Source organism: Carcharodon carcharias (assembly GCF_017639515.1).
Source record: "Carcharodon carcharias isolate sCarCar2 chromosome 36 unlocalized genomic scaffold, sCarCar2.pri SUPER_36_unloc_28, whole genome shotgun sequence".
Classification (NCBI taxonomy): domain Eukaryota; kingdom Metazoa; phylum Chordata; class Chondrichthyes; order Lamniformes; family Lamnidae; genus Carcharodon; species Carcharodon carcharias.
Genome location: NW_024470746.1, coordinates 7443 through 25000, shown reverse-complemented (window position 1 = coordinate 25000; position 17558 = coordinate 7443). Strand labels below are relative to the sequence as shown.

The 17558-nt window shown below is 52.8% G+C and overlaps 1 protein-coding gene across 1 annotated transcript in view; it reads left to right on the top strand.

The window, feature by feature from the left end:
• Positions 1 to 16107, top strand: part of LOC121274446 (unconventional myosin-If-like) — a gene marked incomplete at its 3' end in the record, with an annotated part of 29444 nt that extends 13337 nt beyond the window's left edge. The window contains exons 2-4 of the mRNA XM_041181783.1: positions 5074 to 5211; positions 13252 to 13341; positions 16013 to 16107. Coding sequence (XP_041037717.1) covers positions 5074 to 5211; positions 13252 to 13341; positions 16013 to 16107 — 323 coding nt within the window. The remainder of the gene's footprint in view (positions 1 to 5073; positions 5212 to 13251; positions 13342 to 16012) is intronic.
• Positions 16108 to 17558: the final 1451 nt, after the last annotated feature.

The window sequence follows — 17558 nt, the reverse complement described above, 5'->3', positions numbered from 1 at the left end:
CAGCCTGTAACTCACTCCCGGCTATCTGTTACTCTCTACATAAACCCCTCTGAACCCCTTGATTAGATTCCAGTCTGTAACTCACTCCCGGGTATCTGTTATTCTATATATAAACCCCCCGAACCCCTCGATTAGATTCCAGTCTGTAACTCACTCCCGGGTATCTGTTACTCTCTACATAAACCCCTCTGAACACCTTGATTAGATTCCAGTCTGTAACTCACTCTCGGGTATCTGTTATTCTATATATAAACCCCCTGAACCCCTCGATTAGATTCCAGTCTGTAACTCACTCCTGGGTATCTGTTATTCTATATATAAACCACCTGAACCCCTCGATTAGATTCCAGTCTGTAACTCACTCCCGGGTATCTGTTATTCCATATATAAACCCCGCCCCGAACCCCTCGATTAGAGTCCAGTCTGTTACTCACTCCTGGGTATCTGTTATTCTATATATAAACCCCCGAGCCCCTCGATTAGATTCCAGTCTGTAACTCACTCCCGGGTATCTGTTATTCTATATATAAACTCCCCGACCCCCTCGATTAGATTCCAGTCTGTAACCCACTCCTGGGTATCTGTTATTCTATATATAAACCACCCCGAACCCCTCGATTAGATTCCAGTCTGTTACTCACTCCCGGTTATCTGTTATTCTATAAATAAACCACCCCGAACCCCTCGATTAGATTCCAGTCTGTAACTCACTCCCGGTTATCTGTTATTCTATATATAAACCACCCCGAACCCCTCGATTAGATTCCAGTCTGTAACTCACTCCTGGGATCTGTTATTTTATATATAAATTCCCTGAACCCCTCGATTAGATTCCAGTCTGTAACTCACTCCCGGGAATCTGTTATTCTGTATGTAAACCCCCCGAACCCCTCGATTAGATTCCAGACTGTAACTCACTCCCAGGTATCTGTTATTCTATATATAAACCCCCTGAACCCCTCGATTAGATTCCAGTCTGTAACTCACTCCTGGGTATCTGTTATTCTATATATAAACCACCCGAACCCCTCGATTAGATTCCAGTCTGTAACTCACTCCCGGGTATCTGTTATTCTATATATAAACCCCGCCCCGAACCCCTCGATTAGAGTCCAGTCTGTTACTCACTCCTGGGTATCTGTTATTCTATATATAAACCCCCAGAACACCTCGATTAGATTCCAGTCTGTAACTCACTCCCGGGTATCTATTATTCTATATATAAACTCCCCGACCCCCTCGATTAGATTCCAGTCTGTAACCCACTCCTGGGTATCTGTTATTCTATATATAAACCACCCCGAACCCCTTGATTAGATTCCAGTCTGTAACTCACTCCCGGTTATCTGTTATTCTATATATAAACCACCCCGAACCCCTCGATTAGATTCCAGTCTGTAACTCACTCCCGGTTATCTGTTATTCTATATATAAACCACCCCGAACCCCTCGATTAGATTCCAGTCTGTAACTCACTCCCGGTTATCTGTTATTCTATATATAAACCACCCCGAACCCCTCGATTAGATTCCAGTCTGTAACTCACTCCCGGTTATCTGTTATTCTATATATAAACCACCCCGAACCCCTCGATTAGATTCCAGTCTGTAACTCACTCCCGGGTATCTGTTATTCTATATATAAACCACCCCGAACCCCTCGATTAGATTCCAGTCTGTAACTCACTCCTGGGATCTGTTATTTTATATATAAATTCCCTGAACCCCTCGATTAGATTCCAGTCAGTAACTCACTCCCGGGAATCTGTTATTCTGTATGTAAACCCCCCGAACCCCTCGATTAGATTCCAGACTGTAACTCACTCCCGGTTGTCTGTTATTCTATATATAAACCCCCCCGAACCCCTCGATTAGATTCCAGTCAGTAACTCACTCCCGGGAATCTGTTATTCTGTATGCAAACCCCCCAAACCCCTCGATTAGATTCCAGTCTGTAACTCACTCCCGGGTATCTGTTATTCTATATATAAACCCCCCCGAACCCCTCGATTAGATTCCAGCCTGTAACTCACTCCCGGGTATCTGTTATTCTATATATAAACCCCCCCGAACCCCTCGATTAGTTTCCAGTCTGTAACTCACTCCCGAGCATCTGTTATTCTATATATAAACCCCCCGAACCCCTCGATTAGATTCCAGTCTGTAACTCACTCCCGGGAATCTGTTATTCTACATATAAATTGAGCAGAGTTTTCCCCGCTGTCCTGGGCCCAGTATTTACCCCTCAACCAACATCACTAAAGAAGCTGATGATCTGGGTCTTTATCCCATTGCTGTTCACGGGCTCTTGCTGTGCACACATTGGCTGCTGCATTTACTACATGACAACGGTGAGCACACTTTAAAAGAGCTCTGTTGGGTGAGAGGCTCTGAATGGTGCTAGAGAAATGCAGCTCCTCATCTGCCTATCTCTCTTTTACTCTCTCTCTATATCTTCCGCTCTGTCTTCCACTCTCCCTCTCACTCCCTCCCTGCCTCTCGCTTCCCCTCTCCCTCTCTCACTCCCGCCCTCTCTCTCATGCCTCCCCCCCTGTCTCTCTTGCTCCCCCACTCTCTCTTGCTCCCCCTCTCTCTCTTGCTCCCCCTCTCTCTCTTGCTCCCCCTCTCTCTCTTGCTCTCCCTCTCTCTCTTGCTCCCCCTCTCTCTCTTGCTCTCCCTCTCTCTCTTGCTCCCCCCTCTCTCTTGCTCTCCCTCTCTCTCTTGCTCCCCCTCTCTCTCTTGCTCTCCCTCTCTCTCTTGCTCCCCCCTCTCTTGCTCTCCCTCTCTCTCTTGCTCCCCCTCTCTCTCTTGCTCCCCCTCTCTCTTGCTCTCCCTCTCTCTCTTGCTCCCCCTCTCTCTCTTGCTCTCCCTCTCTCTCTTGCTCTCCCTCTCTCTCTTGCTCCCCCTCTCTCTCTTGCTCCCCCTCTCTCTTGCTCTCCCTCTCTCTCTTGCTCCCCCTCTCTCTTGCTCTCCCTCTCTCTCTTGCTCCCCCTCTCTCTTGCTCTCCCCCTCTCTCTTGCTCTCCCCCTCTCTCTTGCTCCCCCCTCTCCCTCTCTCCCTCTGCCTCTCTCCCTCTGGTTCCTTCTCTCTCTCTGCCTATCTATCTCTCTGCCTCTCTCTCTGCCCCTCTCTCTCTCTCTCTCTCTCTCTCCCCTGCCCCTCTCTCTCTCTCTCTCTCCCCTGCCCCTCTCTCTCTCTCTCTCTCCCCTGCCCCTCTCTCTCTCTCTCTCTCTCTCTCCCCTGCCCCCCCTCTCTCTCTCCCCTGCCCCCTCTCTCTCTCTCCCCGCCCCCTCTCTTTCTCTCCCCGCCCCCTCTCTTTCTCTCCCTGCCCCCTCTCTTTCTCTCCCTGCCCCCTCTCTCTCTCTCCCTGCCCCCTCTCTCTCTCTCCCTGCCCCCTCTCTCTCTCTCCCTGCCCCCTCTCTCTCTCTCCCTGCCCCCTCTCTCTCTCTCTCTCTCTCTGCCTCTCTCTCGCTCTCCTGCTCTCGATCTGCCTGTCTCCCTCTGCCCGTCTCCCTCTCTCTGCCTCCCTCACTGCCTTTCTCTCACTGCCTCTCTCGTTTTCTTGCTCTCTCTCTCTCTCTCTCTCACCCTCTCCCTCTGACTGTCTATCTCTGTCCCCCTCTGTCTGTCTATCTGCCTTTGTTCCTTCTCCCTCTCTGTTGTTTCTGACATTGAGCGCTAGTTCTGTCTGTTGGCGCTCCGACAGAGGAATGCCCTGATTAGATGCGAGTTGCTGTGTGACACAATAGAGACAGGAAGAATTTGTAGTATTTAATTGCTTTGCCTCTCACTGATGTGGCTCTGATTATAGATATTGCAGGGCGGGGACCTTATGAATATTCATTATCCAATTCCCAGGCTGCCCTGGGCCTGTTACTAACTGAGTGCAATGCCTAGAAGGTGAAATGTTGGCCAAGACACCTCCAGTCATTGTGCTCATACCTGTCACTGGTCAGTGTAAGTTTTGTCACAGTCCAGGACAGACAATACTCCAAAGGATCTGGTCTCATGTCACAGGGTCAGAGGCAAAGGAGTCCTTACTTGCCTGCATTTACCCCCCATCTCTAATTGCCCCCTTGAGAAGGTGGTGGGTGAGCCACCTTCTTGAGCCGCTGCAGTCACTGTGGTGTAGGTACACCCACCGTGCTGTTAAGGAGGGAGTTCCAGGATTTGGACCCAGCGACAGTGAAGGAACGGCCGATATATTTCCAAGTCGGGATGGTGAGTGGCTTGGGAGGGGAACTTGCAGGTGGTGGATGTTCCCCATGTGTCTGCTGCCCTTGTCCTTCTAGGTGGTAGAGGTGGGTTTGGGCGGCGCTGTCGAAGGAGCCTTGGCGAGTTGCTGCAGTGCATCTTGTAGACGGTACACACTGATTCAGGCCCCATTCCACACAGTCTCCATGGGCCTCCTTAAATGGTGAAGATGGCACCGGCCCTTTGGGGCACGTTAGGGGAGGGTGGGTGGGCAGTCGACGCCAGCTCTCTCAGCGCTGCCCACGTTCTCCGCAGCGGCACAAGAAATAAATCCCACAATCGGCCGATTAGCCATGTTACTGAGCAATGTGTGACGTAGCTGGGGTCAGCCGGCTGGACATGTCGATTTAAAAAGGCCAACGGGATGTTGGCCTTCATCCCGAAGGAAGTGGGTCGCGAAGGTTGGGGGTGGGGGGAGCGATGCTTCAGTTTTGGGAAGCTCTGCTCAGACAGTCCCCCCCCCCCGCCCCAATCGGGAGTCACTGGGTCCAGTTCTGGCCCCCTGCACCTCAGGAGGCCCTTGGAGGTGGGGGGAGAGGGAGCAGGTGGAGTTCAGATACAGACCTGCCGTGATCCGACTGAATAGCAGGACAGGCTCGAGGGGCTGAACGGCCTCCTTTAAGGCGCTCCTTAAAACCGACCTCTTGGTCACCCCTGTCCCTGACACCCCCGGCTTGTGGGCTGGGGGTCAGATTTTAATGTTCCCGTGAAGTGGGCTGGGGGGAAGGCTTTACTGTGCTGAAGGCGCTACATCAGTGCAGGTTCCTCGGTGTGGGTCTGGGGTGGTGGCTGACACTGGTTTCTCTTGTGGTCTGTGCAGGGCAGTAAACAGCGATATCACTGGCAGCCCCAGAATGTCAAACACAGCGGTGTGGACGATATGGTGCTGCTCTCCAGGATCACGGAAGATGCCATCGTCGAGAACCTCAAGAAGCGATACATGGACGACTACATCTTTGTATCCTTTACACCCGACCTTTCACCTCCGTGGCCACGCAAGGGTCAGAGGGAATAGGGGCGGGCAGTGAGTGCAGGGGAGCTGACATTTCACCTTCTGCAATGGTGGTCAGCCATGCTTCAGGAGCTCATGCTATCTCTCTCTGTCTCTCTCTCTCTCTGTCTCTCTCTTTCTGTCTCTCTCTCTTTTTCTCTCTCTCTGTCTCTCTCTCTCTCTGTCTCTCTCTCTCTTTCTCTCTCTCTCTGTCTCTCTCTTTCTGTCTCTCTCTCTCTTTCTGTCTCTCTCTCTCTTTCTCTCTCTCTGTCTCTCGCTCTGTCTCTCGCTCTCTCTTTCTGTCTCTCTCTCTCTTTCTGTCTCTCTCTTTCTTTCTCTCTCTCTCTGTCTCTCTTTGTCTGTCTCTCTATCTCTTTCTTTCCCTCTCTCTCTGTCTCTCTCTTTCTGTCTCTCTCTCTTTCTGTCTCTCTCTCTTTCTCTCTCTCTCTTTCTGTCTCTCTCTCTTTCTTTCTCTCTCTCTGTCTCTTTCTGTCTCTCTCTGTCTCTCTCTCTCTGTCTCTCTCTCTCTCTTTCTCTCTCTCTCTGTCTCTCTCTTTCTGTCTCTCTCTCTCTTTCTGTCTCTCTCTCTCTTTCTCTCTCTCTGTCTCTCGCTCTGTCTCTCGCTCTCTCTTTCTGTCTCTCTCTCTCTTTCTGTCTCTCTCTCTTTCTTTCTCTCTCTCTCTGTCTCTCCTTGTCTGTCTCTCTCTCTCTTTCTTTCTCTCTCTCTCTGTCTCTTTCTGTCTCTCTCTCTCTTTCTGTCTCTCTGTCTCTTTCTCTCTCTCTCTTTCCGTCTCTCTCTCTTTCTTTCTCTCTCCCTGTCTCTCTCTGTCTCTCTGTCTCTCGTCTGTCTCTCTCTCTCTGTCTCTCTCTCTCTCTCTGTCTCTCTCTCTTTCTGTCTCTCTCTCTTTCTGTCTCTCTCTCTTTCTCTCTCTGTCTCTCTCTCTCCTTCTTTCTCTCTCTCTGTCTCTCTCTCTCTCTCTGTCTCTCTCTCTCTGTCTCTCTCTCTTTCTGTCTTTCTCTCTTTCTCTGTCTCTCTCTCTTTCTGTCTGTCTCTATCTTTCTCTCTCTTCTCTCTCTGTTTCTCTCTCTCTCTTACTCGCTCTCTGTCTCTCTCTCACTCTCTCTCTCTCTGTCTCACTCTCTCTGTCTCTCTCCCTGTTTCTCTCTCTGTCTCTCTCTCCCTCTCACTGTCTCTGTCTCTCTCTCTCCCTCTCACTGTCTCTGTCTCTCTCTCTTTCTCTCACTCTCTCTCTCTCTCTTTCTCTCACTCTCTCTCTCTCCCTGTCTCTCTCTCCCTGTCTCTCTCTCCCTGTCTCTCTCTCTCACTGTCTCTGTCTCTCTCACTGTCTCTGTCTTTCTCACTGTCTCTGTCTCACTGTCTCTGTCTCTCTCACTGTCTCTGTCTCTCTCCGTCTGTCTCTGTGTCTCTCCCTCTCACTGTCTCTGTCTCTCTCTCCCTCTCACTGTCTCTGTCTCTCTCTCTCTCTCATACTGTCTCTGTCTCTCTCTCTCTCTCTCACACTGTCTCTGTCTGTCTGTATCTCTCTCTCACTGTCTCTCTTTCTCTCTCTCTCTCTCTCTGTCTCTCTCAGTGTCACTGTCTCTCTCTCTCTGTTTCTCTCTCTCCGTCTGTCTCTGTCTCTCTCTCGCCCCCTCTCACTGTCTCTGTCTCTCTCTCTCTCTCTCTCTCACTGTCTCTGTCTCTCTCTCTCACTGTCTAACTGAAGCCAAAACTGAAAAAGTGATGTCACAGGAAAGCTGTGACCTGATTGGTTGGTAGGAAATCTGCACCAAAGTGAATTAATCATCTAAGTCGAAATGTCTGAGCAAGTGATGTGCTGTAGCTGTATGATGTGGGAGCTGGCAGATCCCATTGCGAGCCGCAGTGACCACATCTGCAGCAAGTGTTGGTTGCTGAAGGAATTCCGGCTCAGAATTGATGAGCTGGAGTCTGAGCTCCGGACACTGCGGCACATCCAGAAGGGGGAGAGTTACCTGGACGCTTTGTATCAGGAGGTGGTCACACCTGGTAGATTAAGTACCTCAAGTCCGGTCAGTGGTCAGGGTCAGCAGGGTGTGACTGCAAGTGAGGCAGGTAGAGGGATCCCGTGTTCAGGAACAGAGGAGCCTCAGCTCTTGATCTTGTCCAACAGGTACGAGGCACTTGCTCCCTGTGTGGATGAGGAACAGGGCTGTAGGGAGGATGAGCCAGCTGACCACAGCACAGTGGCACAGGAGGCCATTCAAGAGGGGGGAGCAAAAAGACAAGTGGTAGTTGTAGGGGATTCTATAATTAAGGGAATTGATAGCATCCTTTGTAAGCAGGATCGAGAGTCCCGCATGGTATGTTGCCTGTCCGGTGCCAGGGTGAGGGACATCTCTGACCGGCTTGAAAGGATATTGGAGAGGGAGGGGGAGGATCCAGTTGTTGTGGTCCACGTCGGGACAAATAACATAGGTAAGACTAGGAAAGAGGACCTGTTTGGGGATTATCAGGAACTAGGAACTAAATTAAAGAACAGGTCCTCAAGGGTGAGAATCTCTGGATTACTACCCGAGCCACATGCAAATGGGCACAGGGACGCAAGAATAAGGGAAGTAAACACGTGGCTAAAGGAGTGGTGTGGGAAAGAGGGGCTCCATTTCGTGGGGCACTGGTATCAGTATTAGAACAGGAGGGATCTGTACCGTTGGGACAGTCTCCACCTGAACCGATCTGGGACCAATGTTCTAGCAAAAAGGGTAAATAGGGTGGTCAACAGGACTTTAAACTAGAAAGTGGGAGGGAGAAGGAAGGGTAAAACTCCAAGAAGTATGACTAATGGGAAACAAAGCAGCAGGTTAGCGTGTTGGGGGGTGGATTCAACTTCATGGAAAATTATGAAAAAACTGAAAAGAAAGGAGAGCCCAGGAGAGGCTATTAAAGTCTCCAGAACACAAAATAGGACAGAGTGTTTGGAAAGGGCTAGAAATCTAACTTCAAGTACATCAGTTAAAGGGACGACAATGAGAAAGGGGACAGGAAATACAGTACTGAAGGTGTTGTATCTGAATGCACGCAGTATACGAAATAAGGTAAATGAGCTTGTGGCGCAGATTGAAATTGGCAGGTATGATGTGGTGGGCATCACAGAGACATGGCTGCAAGGGGATCAGGACTGGGAGCTAAATATCCAAGGATATACATCCTATCGAAAAGATAGGCAGGTTGGCAGAGGGAGTGGGGTTGCTTTGTTAGTAAGAAATGAAATTAAATCGATAGCAAGAAATGATGTAGGGTCAGACGATGTAGAATCTGTGTGGGTAGAGTTGAGGAACCGAAAAGTTAAAAAGACCATAATGGGAGTTATGTACAGGCCTCCGATCAGTAGTCAGGATGTGGGGCACAAGATACACCAGGAGATAGAAAAGGCGTGTAAGAAAGGCAAGGTTACAGTGAGCATGGGGGATTTCAATATGCAGGTAGACTGGGAAAATCAGGTTGGTAGTGGGTCCCAAGAAAAGGAATTTGTAGAATGTCTACGAGATGGCTTTTTGTAGCAGCTTGTGGTGGAGCCCACTAGGGAACAGGCAATTCTTGATTTAGTGATGTGTAATGAGGCAGATTTGATAAGGGAGCTTAAGGTGAAGGAACCCTTAGGAGGAAGTGACCATAATATGATAGAATTTACCCTGCAATTTGAGAGGAAAAAGCTGGAATCAGATGTAATGGTATTACAGTTGAATAAAGGCAACTACAGAGGCATGAGGGAGGAGCTGGCCAGAATTGACTGGGAGATGAGCCTAGCAGGAAAGACAGTGGAACAGCAATGGCAGGAGTTTCTGGGAGTAATTTGGGAGACACAGCAAAAATTCATCCCTAGGAAGAAGAAGCATGCTAAAGGGAGGACGAGGCAACCATGGCTGACAAGGAAAGTCAGGGACAGCATAAAAGCTAAAGAGAAAGCATACAATGCGGCGAAGAGCAGTGGGAAACTAGGGGATTGGGAAGCCTACAAAGATTGGGCGGCTGGAAAATGACCCTGGAGAAGTAGTAATGGGGAACAAAGAAATGGCGGAGGAACTGAATAGATACTTTGCGTCAGTCTTCACAGTGGAAGACATGAGTGACATCCCCAAAGTTCAAGAGAGTCGGGGGGCAGAGGTGAGTATGGTGGCCATTACCGAGGAGAAGGTGCTAGGAAAACTGAAAGGTCTGAAGGTGGATAAATCACCTGGACCAGATGGATAAGAGTTCTGAAGGAGATAGCTGAAGAGATAGTGGAGGCGTTACTGGTGATCTTTCAGGAATCACTGGAGTCAGGGAGGGTCCCAGAGGACTAGAAAATCGCTGGAAAAAAATTTGCAGATGATACAAAGATAGGTGGAGGGACAGGTAGTATTGGGGAGGCTGAGAGGCTGCAGAAGGATTAGGACAGGTTAGGAGAATGAGCAAAGAAGTGGCATATGGAATACAACGTGGGTAAGTGTGAGGTCATGCACTTTGGTAGGAAGAATAGAGGCATGGACTATTTTCTAAATGGGGAGAAAATTCAGAAATCTGGAGTGCAAAGGGACTTGGGAGACCTAGTCCAGGATTCTCTTAAGGTTAACTTGCAGGTTGAGTCGGTAGTTAGGAAGGCAAATGCAATGTTGGCATTTATTTCGAGAGGACTAGAATATAAAAGCAGGGATGTGCTGCTGGGGCTTTATAAGGCTCTGGTCAGACCACATTTAGAATATTATGAGCAATTTTGGGCCCTGTATATCAGGAAGGATGAGCTGTCCCTGGAGAGGAGGTTCACGAGAACGATCCCAGGAATGAAAGGCTTAACGTATGAGGAATGTTTGAGGAGTCTGGGTCTATACTCGATGGAGTTTAGAAGGATGAGGGGGGGATCTGATTGAAACTTACAGAATACTGAAAGGCCTGGATAGAGTGGACGTGGGGAACATGTTTCCATTAGTAGGAGAGACTAGGACCCGAGGGCACAGCCTCAGAGTAAAGGGAAGACCTTTTAGAACAGAGATGAGGAGAAACTTCTTTAGCCAGAGAGTGGTGAATCTATGGAATTCATTGCCACAGAAGGGTGTGGAGGCCAGGTCATTGAGTGTATTTAAGACCGAGATAGATAGGTTCTTGATTGATAAGGGGATCAAAGGTCACGGGGAGAAGGCCGGAGAATGGTGTTGAGAAACTTATCAGCCATGATTGAATGGTGGAGCAGACTTGATGGGCCGAATGGCCTAATTTCTGCTCCTAAGGTCTTACGTCTCTCCCTCACTGTCTCTGTGTCTCTGTGTGTCTCTCTCTCTCTCTTTGAGTTGGAAGGTCGTGGTTCGAGTCCCCAATCCAGAGACTTGAGCCCTATAATCCATGCCGACACTCGCAGTGCGGGAGCGCTGCACTGTCACAGGGTCAGTACTGAGGGAGCGCCGCACTGTCGGAGGGTCAGTACTGAGGGAGTGCCGCACTGTCAGAGGGTCAGTACTGAGGGAGTGCCGCACTGTCACAGGGTCAGTACTGAGGGAGTGCCGCACTGTCGGAGGGTCAGTACTGAGGGAGTGCTGCACTGTCAGAGGGACAGTACTGAGGGAGTGCCGCACTGTCACAGGGTAGGTACTGAGGGAGCGCCGCACTGTCCGAGGGTCAGTACTGAGGGAGTGCCGCACTGTCAGAGGGCCAGTACTGAGGGAGTGCCGCACTGTCGGAGGGTCAGTACTGAGGGAGTGCCGCACTGTCGGAGGGTCAGTACTGAGGGAGTGCCGTACTGTCAGAGGGCCAGTACTGAGGGAGTGCCGCACTGTCGGAGGGTCAGTACTGAGGGAGCGCCACACTGTCAGAGGGTCAGTACTGAGGGAGCGCCGCACTGTCGGAGGGTCAGTACTGAGGGAGTGCTGCACTGTCGGAGGGTCAGTACTGAGGGAGTGCTGCACTGTCGGAGGGTCAGTACTGAGGGAGTGCTGCACTGTCGGAGGGTCAGTACTGAGGGAGTGCCACACTGTCGGAGGGTCAGTACTGAGGGAGTGCTGCACTGTCGGAGGGTCAGTACTGAGGGAGTGCTGCACTGTCGGAGGGTCAGTACTAAGGGAGTGCTGCACTGTCGGAGGGTCAGTACTGAGGGAGCGCCACACTGTCGGACGGTCAGTACTGAGGGAGTGCCGCACTGTCCGAGGGCCAGTACTGAGGGAGTGCCGCACTGTCGGAGGGTCAGTGCTGAGGGAGTGCCGCACTGTCGGAGGGTCAGTACTGAGGGAGCGCTGTACTGTCGGACGGTCAGTACTGAGGGAGCGCCGCACTGTCGGACGGTCAGTACTGAGGGAGTGCCGCACTGTCAGAGGGCCAGTACTGAGGGAGTGCCGCACTGTCGGACGGTCAGTACTGAGGGAGCGCCGCACTGTCGGACGGTCAGTACTGAGGGAGTGCCACACTGTCAGAGGGTCAGTACTGAGGGAGCGCCACACTGTCGGAGGGTCAGTACTGAGGGAGTGCCGCACTGTCGGAGGGCCAGTACTGAGGGAGTGCCACACTGTCGGTGGGCCAGTACTGAGGGCGTGCCGCACTGTCGGAGGGCCAGTACTGAGGGAGTGCCACACTGTCGGATGGTCAGTACTGAGGGAGTGCCGCACTGTCGGAGGGTCAGTACTGAGCGAGTGCCGCACTGTCGGAGGGTCAGTACTGAGGGAGCACTGCACTGCCGAGGGTCAGTACTGAGGGAGCGCCGCACTGTCACCGTCTTTCAGGATGATACATTAAACCAATGCCCTGCCTTCTCCTCTCAGATGGATGTAAAGATCCCACAAAATCTTTTGGAAGTAAAATGGGGGTGGGGGGGTTTGGTGGAGAGTTCTTCCCGATGTCGGGGCCAGTTTTTCAAACAACAATGATCACTGGGGTACAGTACTGGTGGGGACAGGTCTGTCACTATAACACTGGGGTACAGTACTGATGGGGACGGGTCTGTCACTGTATAACACTGGGGTACAGTACTGGTGGGGACAGTTCTGTCACTGTATAACACTGGGGTACAGTACTGGTGGGGACAGTTCTGTCACTGTATAACACTGGGGTACAGTACTGGTGGGGACAGTTCTGTCACTGTATAACACTGGGGTGCAGTACTGGTGGGGAGAGGTGTGTCACTGTATAACACTGGGGTACAGTACTGGTGGGGACGGGTCTGTCACTGTATAACACTGGGGTACAGTACTGGTGGGGACTGGTCTGTCACTGTATAACACTGGGGTACAGTACTGGTGGGGACGGGCCTGTCACTGTATAACACTGGGGTACAGTACTGGGGGGGAGAGGTGTGTCACTGTATAACACTGGGGTACAGTACTGGTGGGGACGGGCCTGTCACTGTATAACACTGGGGTACAGTACTGGTGGGGATGGGTCTGTCACTGTATAACACTGGGGTACAGTACTGGTGGGGACGGGTCTGTCACTGTGTAACACTGGGGTACAGTACTGGTGGGGACAGTTCTGTCACTGTATAACACTGGGGTACAGTACTGGTGGGGACAGGTGTGTTACTGTATAACACTGGGGTACAGTACTGGTGGGGACGGGTCTGTCACTGTATAACACTGGGGTGCAGTACTGGTGGGGACAGGTGTGTTACTGTATAACACTGGGGTACAGTACTGGTGGGGACGGGTCTGTCACTGTATAACACTGGGGTACAGTACTGGTGGGGACAGGTGTGTTACTGTATAACACTGGGGTACAGTACTGGTGGGGACGGGTCTGTCACTGTATAACACTGGGGTACAGTACTGGTGGGGACAGGTGTGTCACTGTATCACACTGGGGTACAGTACTGGTGGGGACGGGTCTGTCAGTGTATAACACTGGGGTACAGTGCTGGTGGGGACCTGTCTGTTAGTGGTACACTGGCAGGTCTGTGTATTGTTGTTGACAGAGGTGGGAGCTGCTGTGTGTGGCGTGTGTGTGAGCTGAGGCAACTCCCAGCCGGTGACTTTCAAATCCTTCTGGTTGAGTCTTTAACTCCGTGAATTCAGACTTACATCGGCTCTGTGCTGATCTCTGTGAACCCTTTCAAACAAATGCCCTACTTCACCGACCGGGAGGTGGAACTCTACCAAGGAGCGGTGAGTCTTGTTTCATTGCTGTGACTTACACTGTGGTACTAGGGGCAGTGGCCTAGGGGTATTGTCACTGGGCTAGTAACCCTGAGGCCCAGGCTAATGCTCTGGGGGACATGGGTTCAAATCCCACCACAGCAGCTGGTGGAATTTAAATTCAATTAATAAAATCTGGATTGGAAAATTGAGTCTCAGTAACGTCAACCATGGCAACCATCATGGATTGTGGTAAAAACCCATCTGGGTCACTAATGTCCCTTTAGGGGAGGGAAATCTGCCGTTTTACCCAGTCTGGCCTACACGTGACTCCAGACCCCACAGCCACGTGGTTGACTCTGAAATGGCCGAGCGAGCCACTCAGCTTGAGGGGGCAACTCGGAATGGGCAGCCAATTCTGACCTTGCCCGCCATGCCCACATCCCATGAAACGATCCATGATTTTTTTCTGCTACCCGATTCTTCCCCGCTGCCCTGGGGACCAACGTTCTAGCCCCTCAACCGACCCCCCCCCCCCCCCCCCCCCCGCAGGACGGGACCAACTGACCCCCCCCCCCACCACACGTTGCTGTTTGCGGGAGCTTGCTGTGCCCGCGTCTCTGGCCGAGCATCGGCCGAGCGAGCGTCGTAAACCGTCTGCCGAGCGCTTGCGGGCGTGTGCGGGAGGTGTTAGAGAAATGCAGGATGATATCAGATACCGCCCCCCCCCCCCCCACCCCCGTCGCTTCCTCCGCGGCTAATCCAAGTCAACTTGCCAGGTAAATCACCGCGGTCCCTTTGAAATTTGGTATTTTTGCATTTGTCCGCTTGAGTGCCAGGATGGAACGCCCTGGTTAACCTGTCCTCTTGTTTCCAGCAACCTTCAGTCCTTGTCGGCCAGAAGTTCACACCCGTGGATCGTCAGGGGTGGAGGGCGGGGGTTTACCACACAGAAGGAGGCCGCTCGGCCCATCGCGCCCCTGCTTTTGCCCATGACCCGGCGAATTCCTCGCTCCCCCCACCCCACCACCCCCACCCTCCCCCAATGCTTCCCCGTTTAACATGGTTCACTTAAGGGGCGTAGAGTGGAACCAATTGGAGTGCTTTTTCGAAGAGCCAGCACGGGCACGATGGGCCGAATGGTCTCCCTGCTGTGCTGCTTCGCCCTCCCGCTGCAAGGAATTTAGATAACGATCGGGAAACCTGAATGGCTGGCTTCCCCGCGGGGCTGAAATACAGAGCCTGGGAGCAGGCCGCCTCCCTCGCTTTTGTTGAAGCCTTGTAGCTTTTAATTTCGCTTTGACAAGGTTCACCCCCTTCAAGCAAGGCAAAGGAACACCAGCAACCAGGTCCCTGGCTAATATTTAACCAGGCCTGCCTTTGGGTTAGGCTGAGGAGTTTAGTCATTGACACAGTCCCAGTAACCTTGGTAACGCAGGCCCGGACCAATTGGGAGGACGTGTGTAAACTGAATCACGTATCGTTTGTTGGTTAAGGTTTAGCTTCTGCAGAGGGTGGAGGCCGCTCGTTCCCGATTTAAGGCCTTATCATGATGGGGCCTCCCGAAGGCCGAAGCCTGGGGGTCAATTTTTTTTTTTTTTTGCAGCTCCCCCTGGTGCCGATCGGGGCAAAGCAGCCACCAAACCCCCTGGAAAGGAAACCTTTTCAGTCAGTTCCCTCTCGCTCCGCAAGCCTAAACTCTTGCAGCACAGGAGGAGGCCATTCAGCCCATCATGCCTGTGCTGGCTCTTTGAAAGGGCTATCCCATTAGTCCCCACTCCCCCACCACTGCTCTTTCACCCCACCTCCCTGCACATGTTTCCCCTCTGAGTATTTATCCGATTTCCCCCCCCTTTTTGAAAGTTCCTGTTGAATCTGCTTCCACCGCCCTTTCAGGCAGCGCCTTCCAGATCACAACAACTCGCTGTGTAAATAAAAACAAATTCTCCTCATCCCCCCCCTCTGGTTCTTTCCCCGATTCTCTTCAATCTGTGTCCCCCTCTGGTTACCGACCCTCCTGCCCAGTGGAAACAGTTTCTCCTCATTTACTCTGTCCGAACCCCCCTTCCTGATTCCGAACGCTCCTCGATTCAATCTCCCCCTTAACCTTCTCTGCTCTGAGGAGAACAATACCAGCTTCTCCCGGTCTCTCCCACACGGACTGAAGTCCCTCATCCCGGGTCCCATTCGGGGTAAACCTCCGAGGCCCTTGACCTCCTTCCTAAAGTGGGGGGTCCGGAAGTGGACACGGCGCTCCAGCTGTGGCCTGAGGCCTAACCAGGGTTCTGAATACCACAAAGAGATTCATGGCCATTGGTGTGCTTTTGGGAGTGTGTTTAGGTATTGAAGTGTGACCATCAGCTAAGTATTTTCATAAGAGGAAAACTGGTTGGGGGCGGTGGTGGTGGGTGTTGAAGGAGGGGTTTTTGTGGGGGGGGGGTCGCTGCCGTGAGGGTAAAAGTTACGTCCTTAGACCATATGAAACTGTTTGGCTCACCGAGCCTCTTTGGAGGGCCTTTTATGGCTGGTGATGTGGTGTTGGCAAGGAGTCACGTAGGCCAGAGTGCATCGGGGAGCGGGTCAGGGTGCTGGGGGCATTTCCCCACAACCTCTGACCTTTGCCCCTTCCACCTGGTTTTGGGAGGGGGTGGGTATTTCCGTGGGTTGGGTGTTGTAATGAGATGTGTGTTTGTGTACACAGGCTCAGTATGAAAATCCCCCTCACATCTACGCTCTGGCCGACAACATGTATCGGAACATGATCATCGATGGCGAGAATCAGTGTGTCATCATCAGGTAATGGTCCACTCCCCTCTCCAACCCGTCCCTCCTTCCCCTTCCTCCATCGTTCCCCTCTCCCCATTCCCCTCCCTTTCTCTCCCCCTCTCCCCATTCCCCTCCCTTTCGCTCTCCCCCTCCCCATTCCCCTCCCTTTCGCTCTCCCTCTCCCCATTCCCCTCCCTTTCGCTCTCCCCCTCCCCATTCCCCTCCCTTTCGCTCTCCCTCTCCCCATTCCCCTCCCTTTCGCTCTCCCTCTCCCCATTCCCCTCCCCTTCTCTCCCCCTCTCCCCATTCCCCTCCCCTTCTCTCTCCCCCTCTCCCCATTCCCCTCCCTTTCGCTCTCCCCCTCTCCCCATTCCCCTCCCTTTCGCTCTCCCCCTCCCCATTCCCCTCCCCTTCTCTCTCCCTCTGCCCATTCCCCTCCCTTTCGCTCTCCCCCCTCCCCATTCCCCTCCCTTTCTCTCTCCCTCTGCCCATTCCCCTCCCCTTCTCTCTCCCTCTGCCCATTCCCCTCCCTTTCGCTCTCCCCCCTCCCCATTCCCCTCCCCTTCTCTCTCCCTCTGCCCATTCCCCTCCCTTTCTCTCCCCCTCTCCCCATTCCACTCCCCTTCTCTCCCCCTCTCCCCATTCCCCTCCCCTTCTCTCTCCCCCTCTCCCCATTCCCCTCCCCTTCTCTCTCCCTCTGCCCATTCCCCTCCCCTTCTCTCTCCCCTCTCCCCATTCCCCCTCCCTTCTCTCCCCTCCCCATTCCCTCCCCTTCTCTCTCCCTCTGCCATTCCCCTCCCTTCTCTCCCCCTCCCCATTCCCCTCCCCTTCTCTCTCCCTCTCCCCATTCCCCTCCCCTTCTCTCTCCCCCTCTCCCCATTCCCCTCCCCTTCTCTCTCCCTCTGCCCATTCCCCTCCCTTTCTCTCCCCTCCTCCCCATTCCCCTCCCCACCCTTTCTCTCCCCCTCCCCATTCCCCTCCCTTCTCTCCTCCCTCTCCCCATTCCCCTCCCTTTCTCTCCCCCTCTCTCCCATTCCCCTCCCGTTCTCTCCCCCTCCCCATTCCCCCTCCCCTTCTCTCTCACCTCTCCCCTTTCCCCTCCCCTTCTCTCCCCCTCTCCCCATTCCCCTCCCTTTCGCTCTCAACCCCTCCCCATTTCCCCTCCCTTTCGCTCCCCCTCTCCCCATTCCCCTCCCCTTCTCTCCCCCTCTCCCCATTCCCCTCCCTTTCGCTCTCCCCCTCCCCATTCCCCTCCCTTTCTCTCCCCCTCTCCCCATTCCCCTCCCCTTCTCTCCCCCTCTCCCCATTCCCCTCCCTTCGCTCTCCCCCTCCCCATTCCCTCCCTTTCTCTCCCCCTCTCTCCAATTCCCCTCCCTTCTCTCCCCCTCTCCCCCTTCCCCTCCCTTTCGCTCTCCCCCCTCCCCATTCCCCTCCCCTTCTCTCTCCCTCTCCCCATTCCCCTCCCCTCCTCTCCCCTCTCC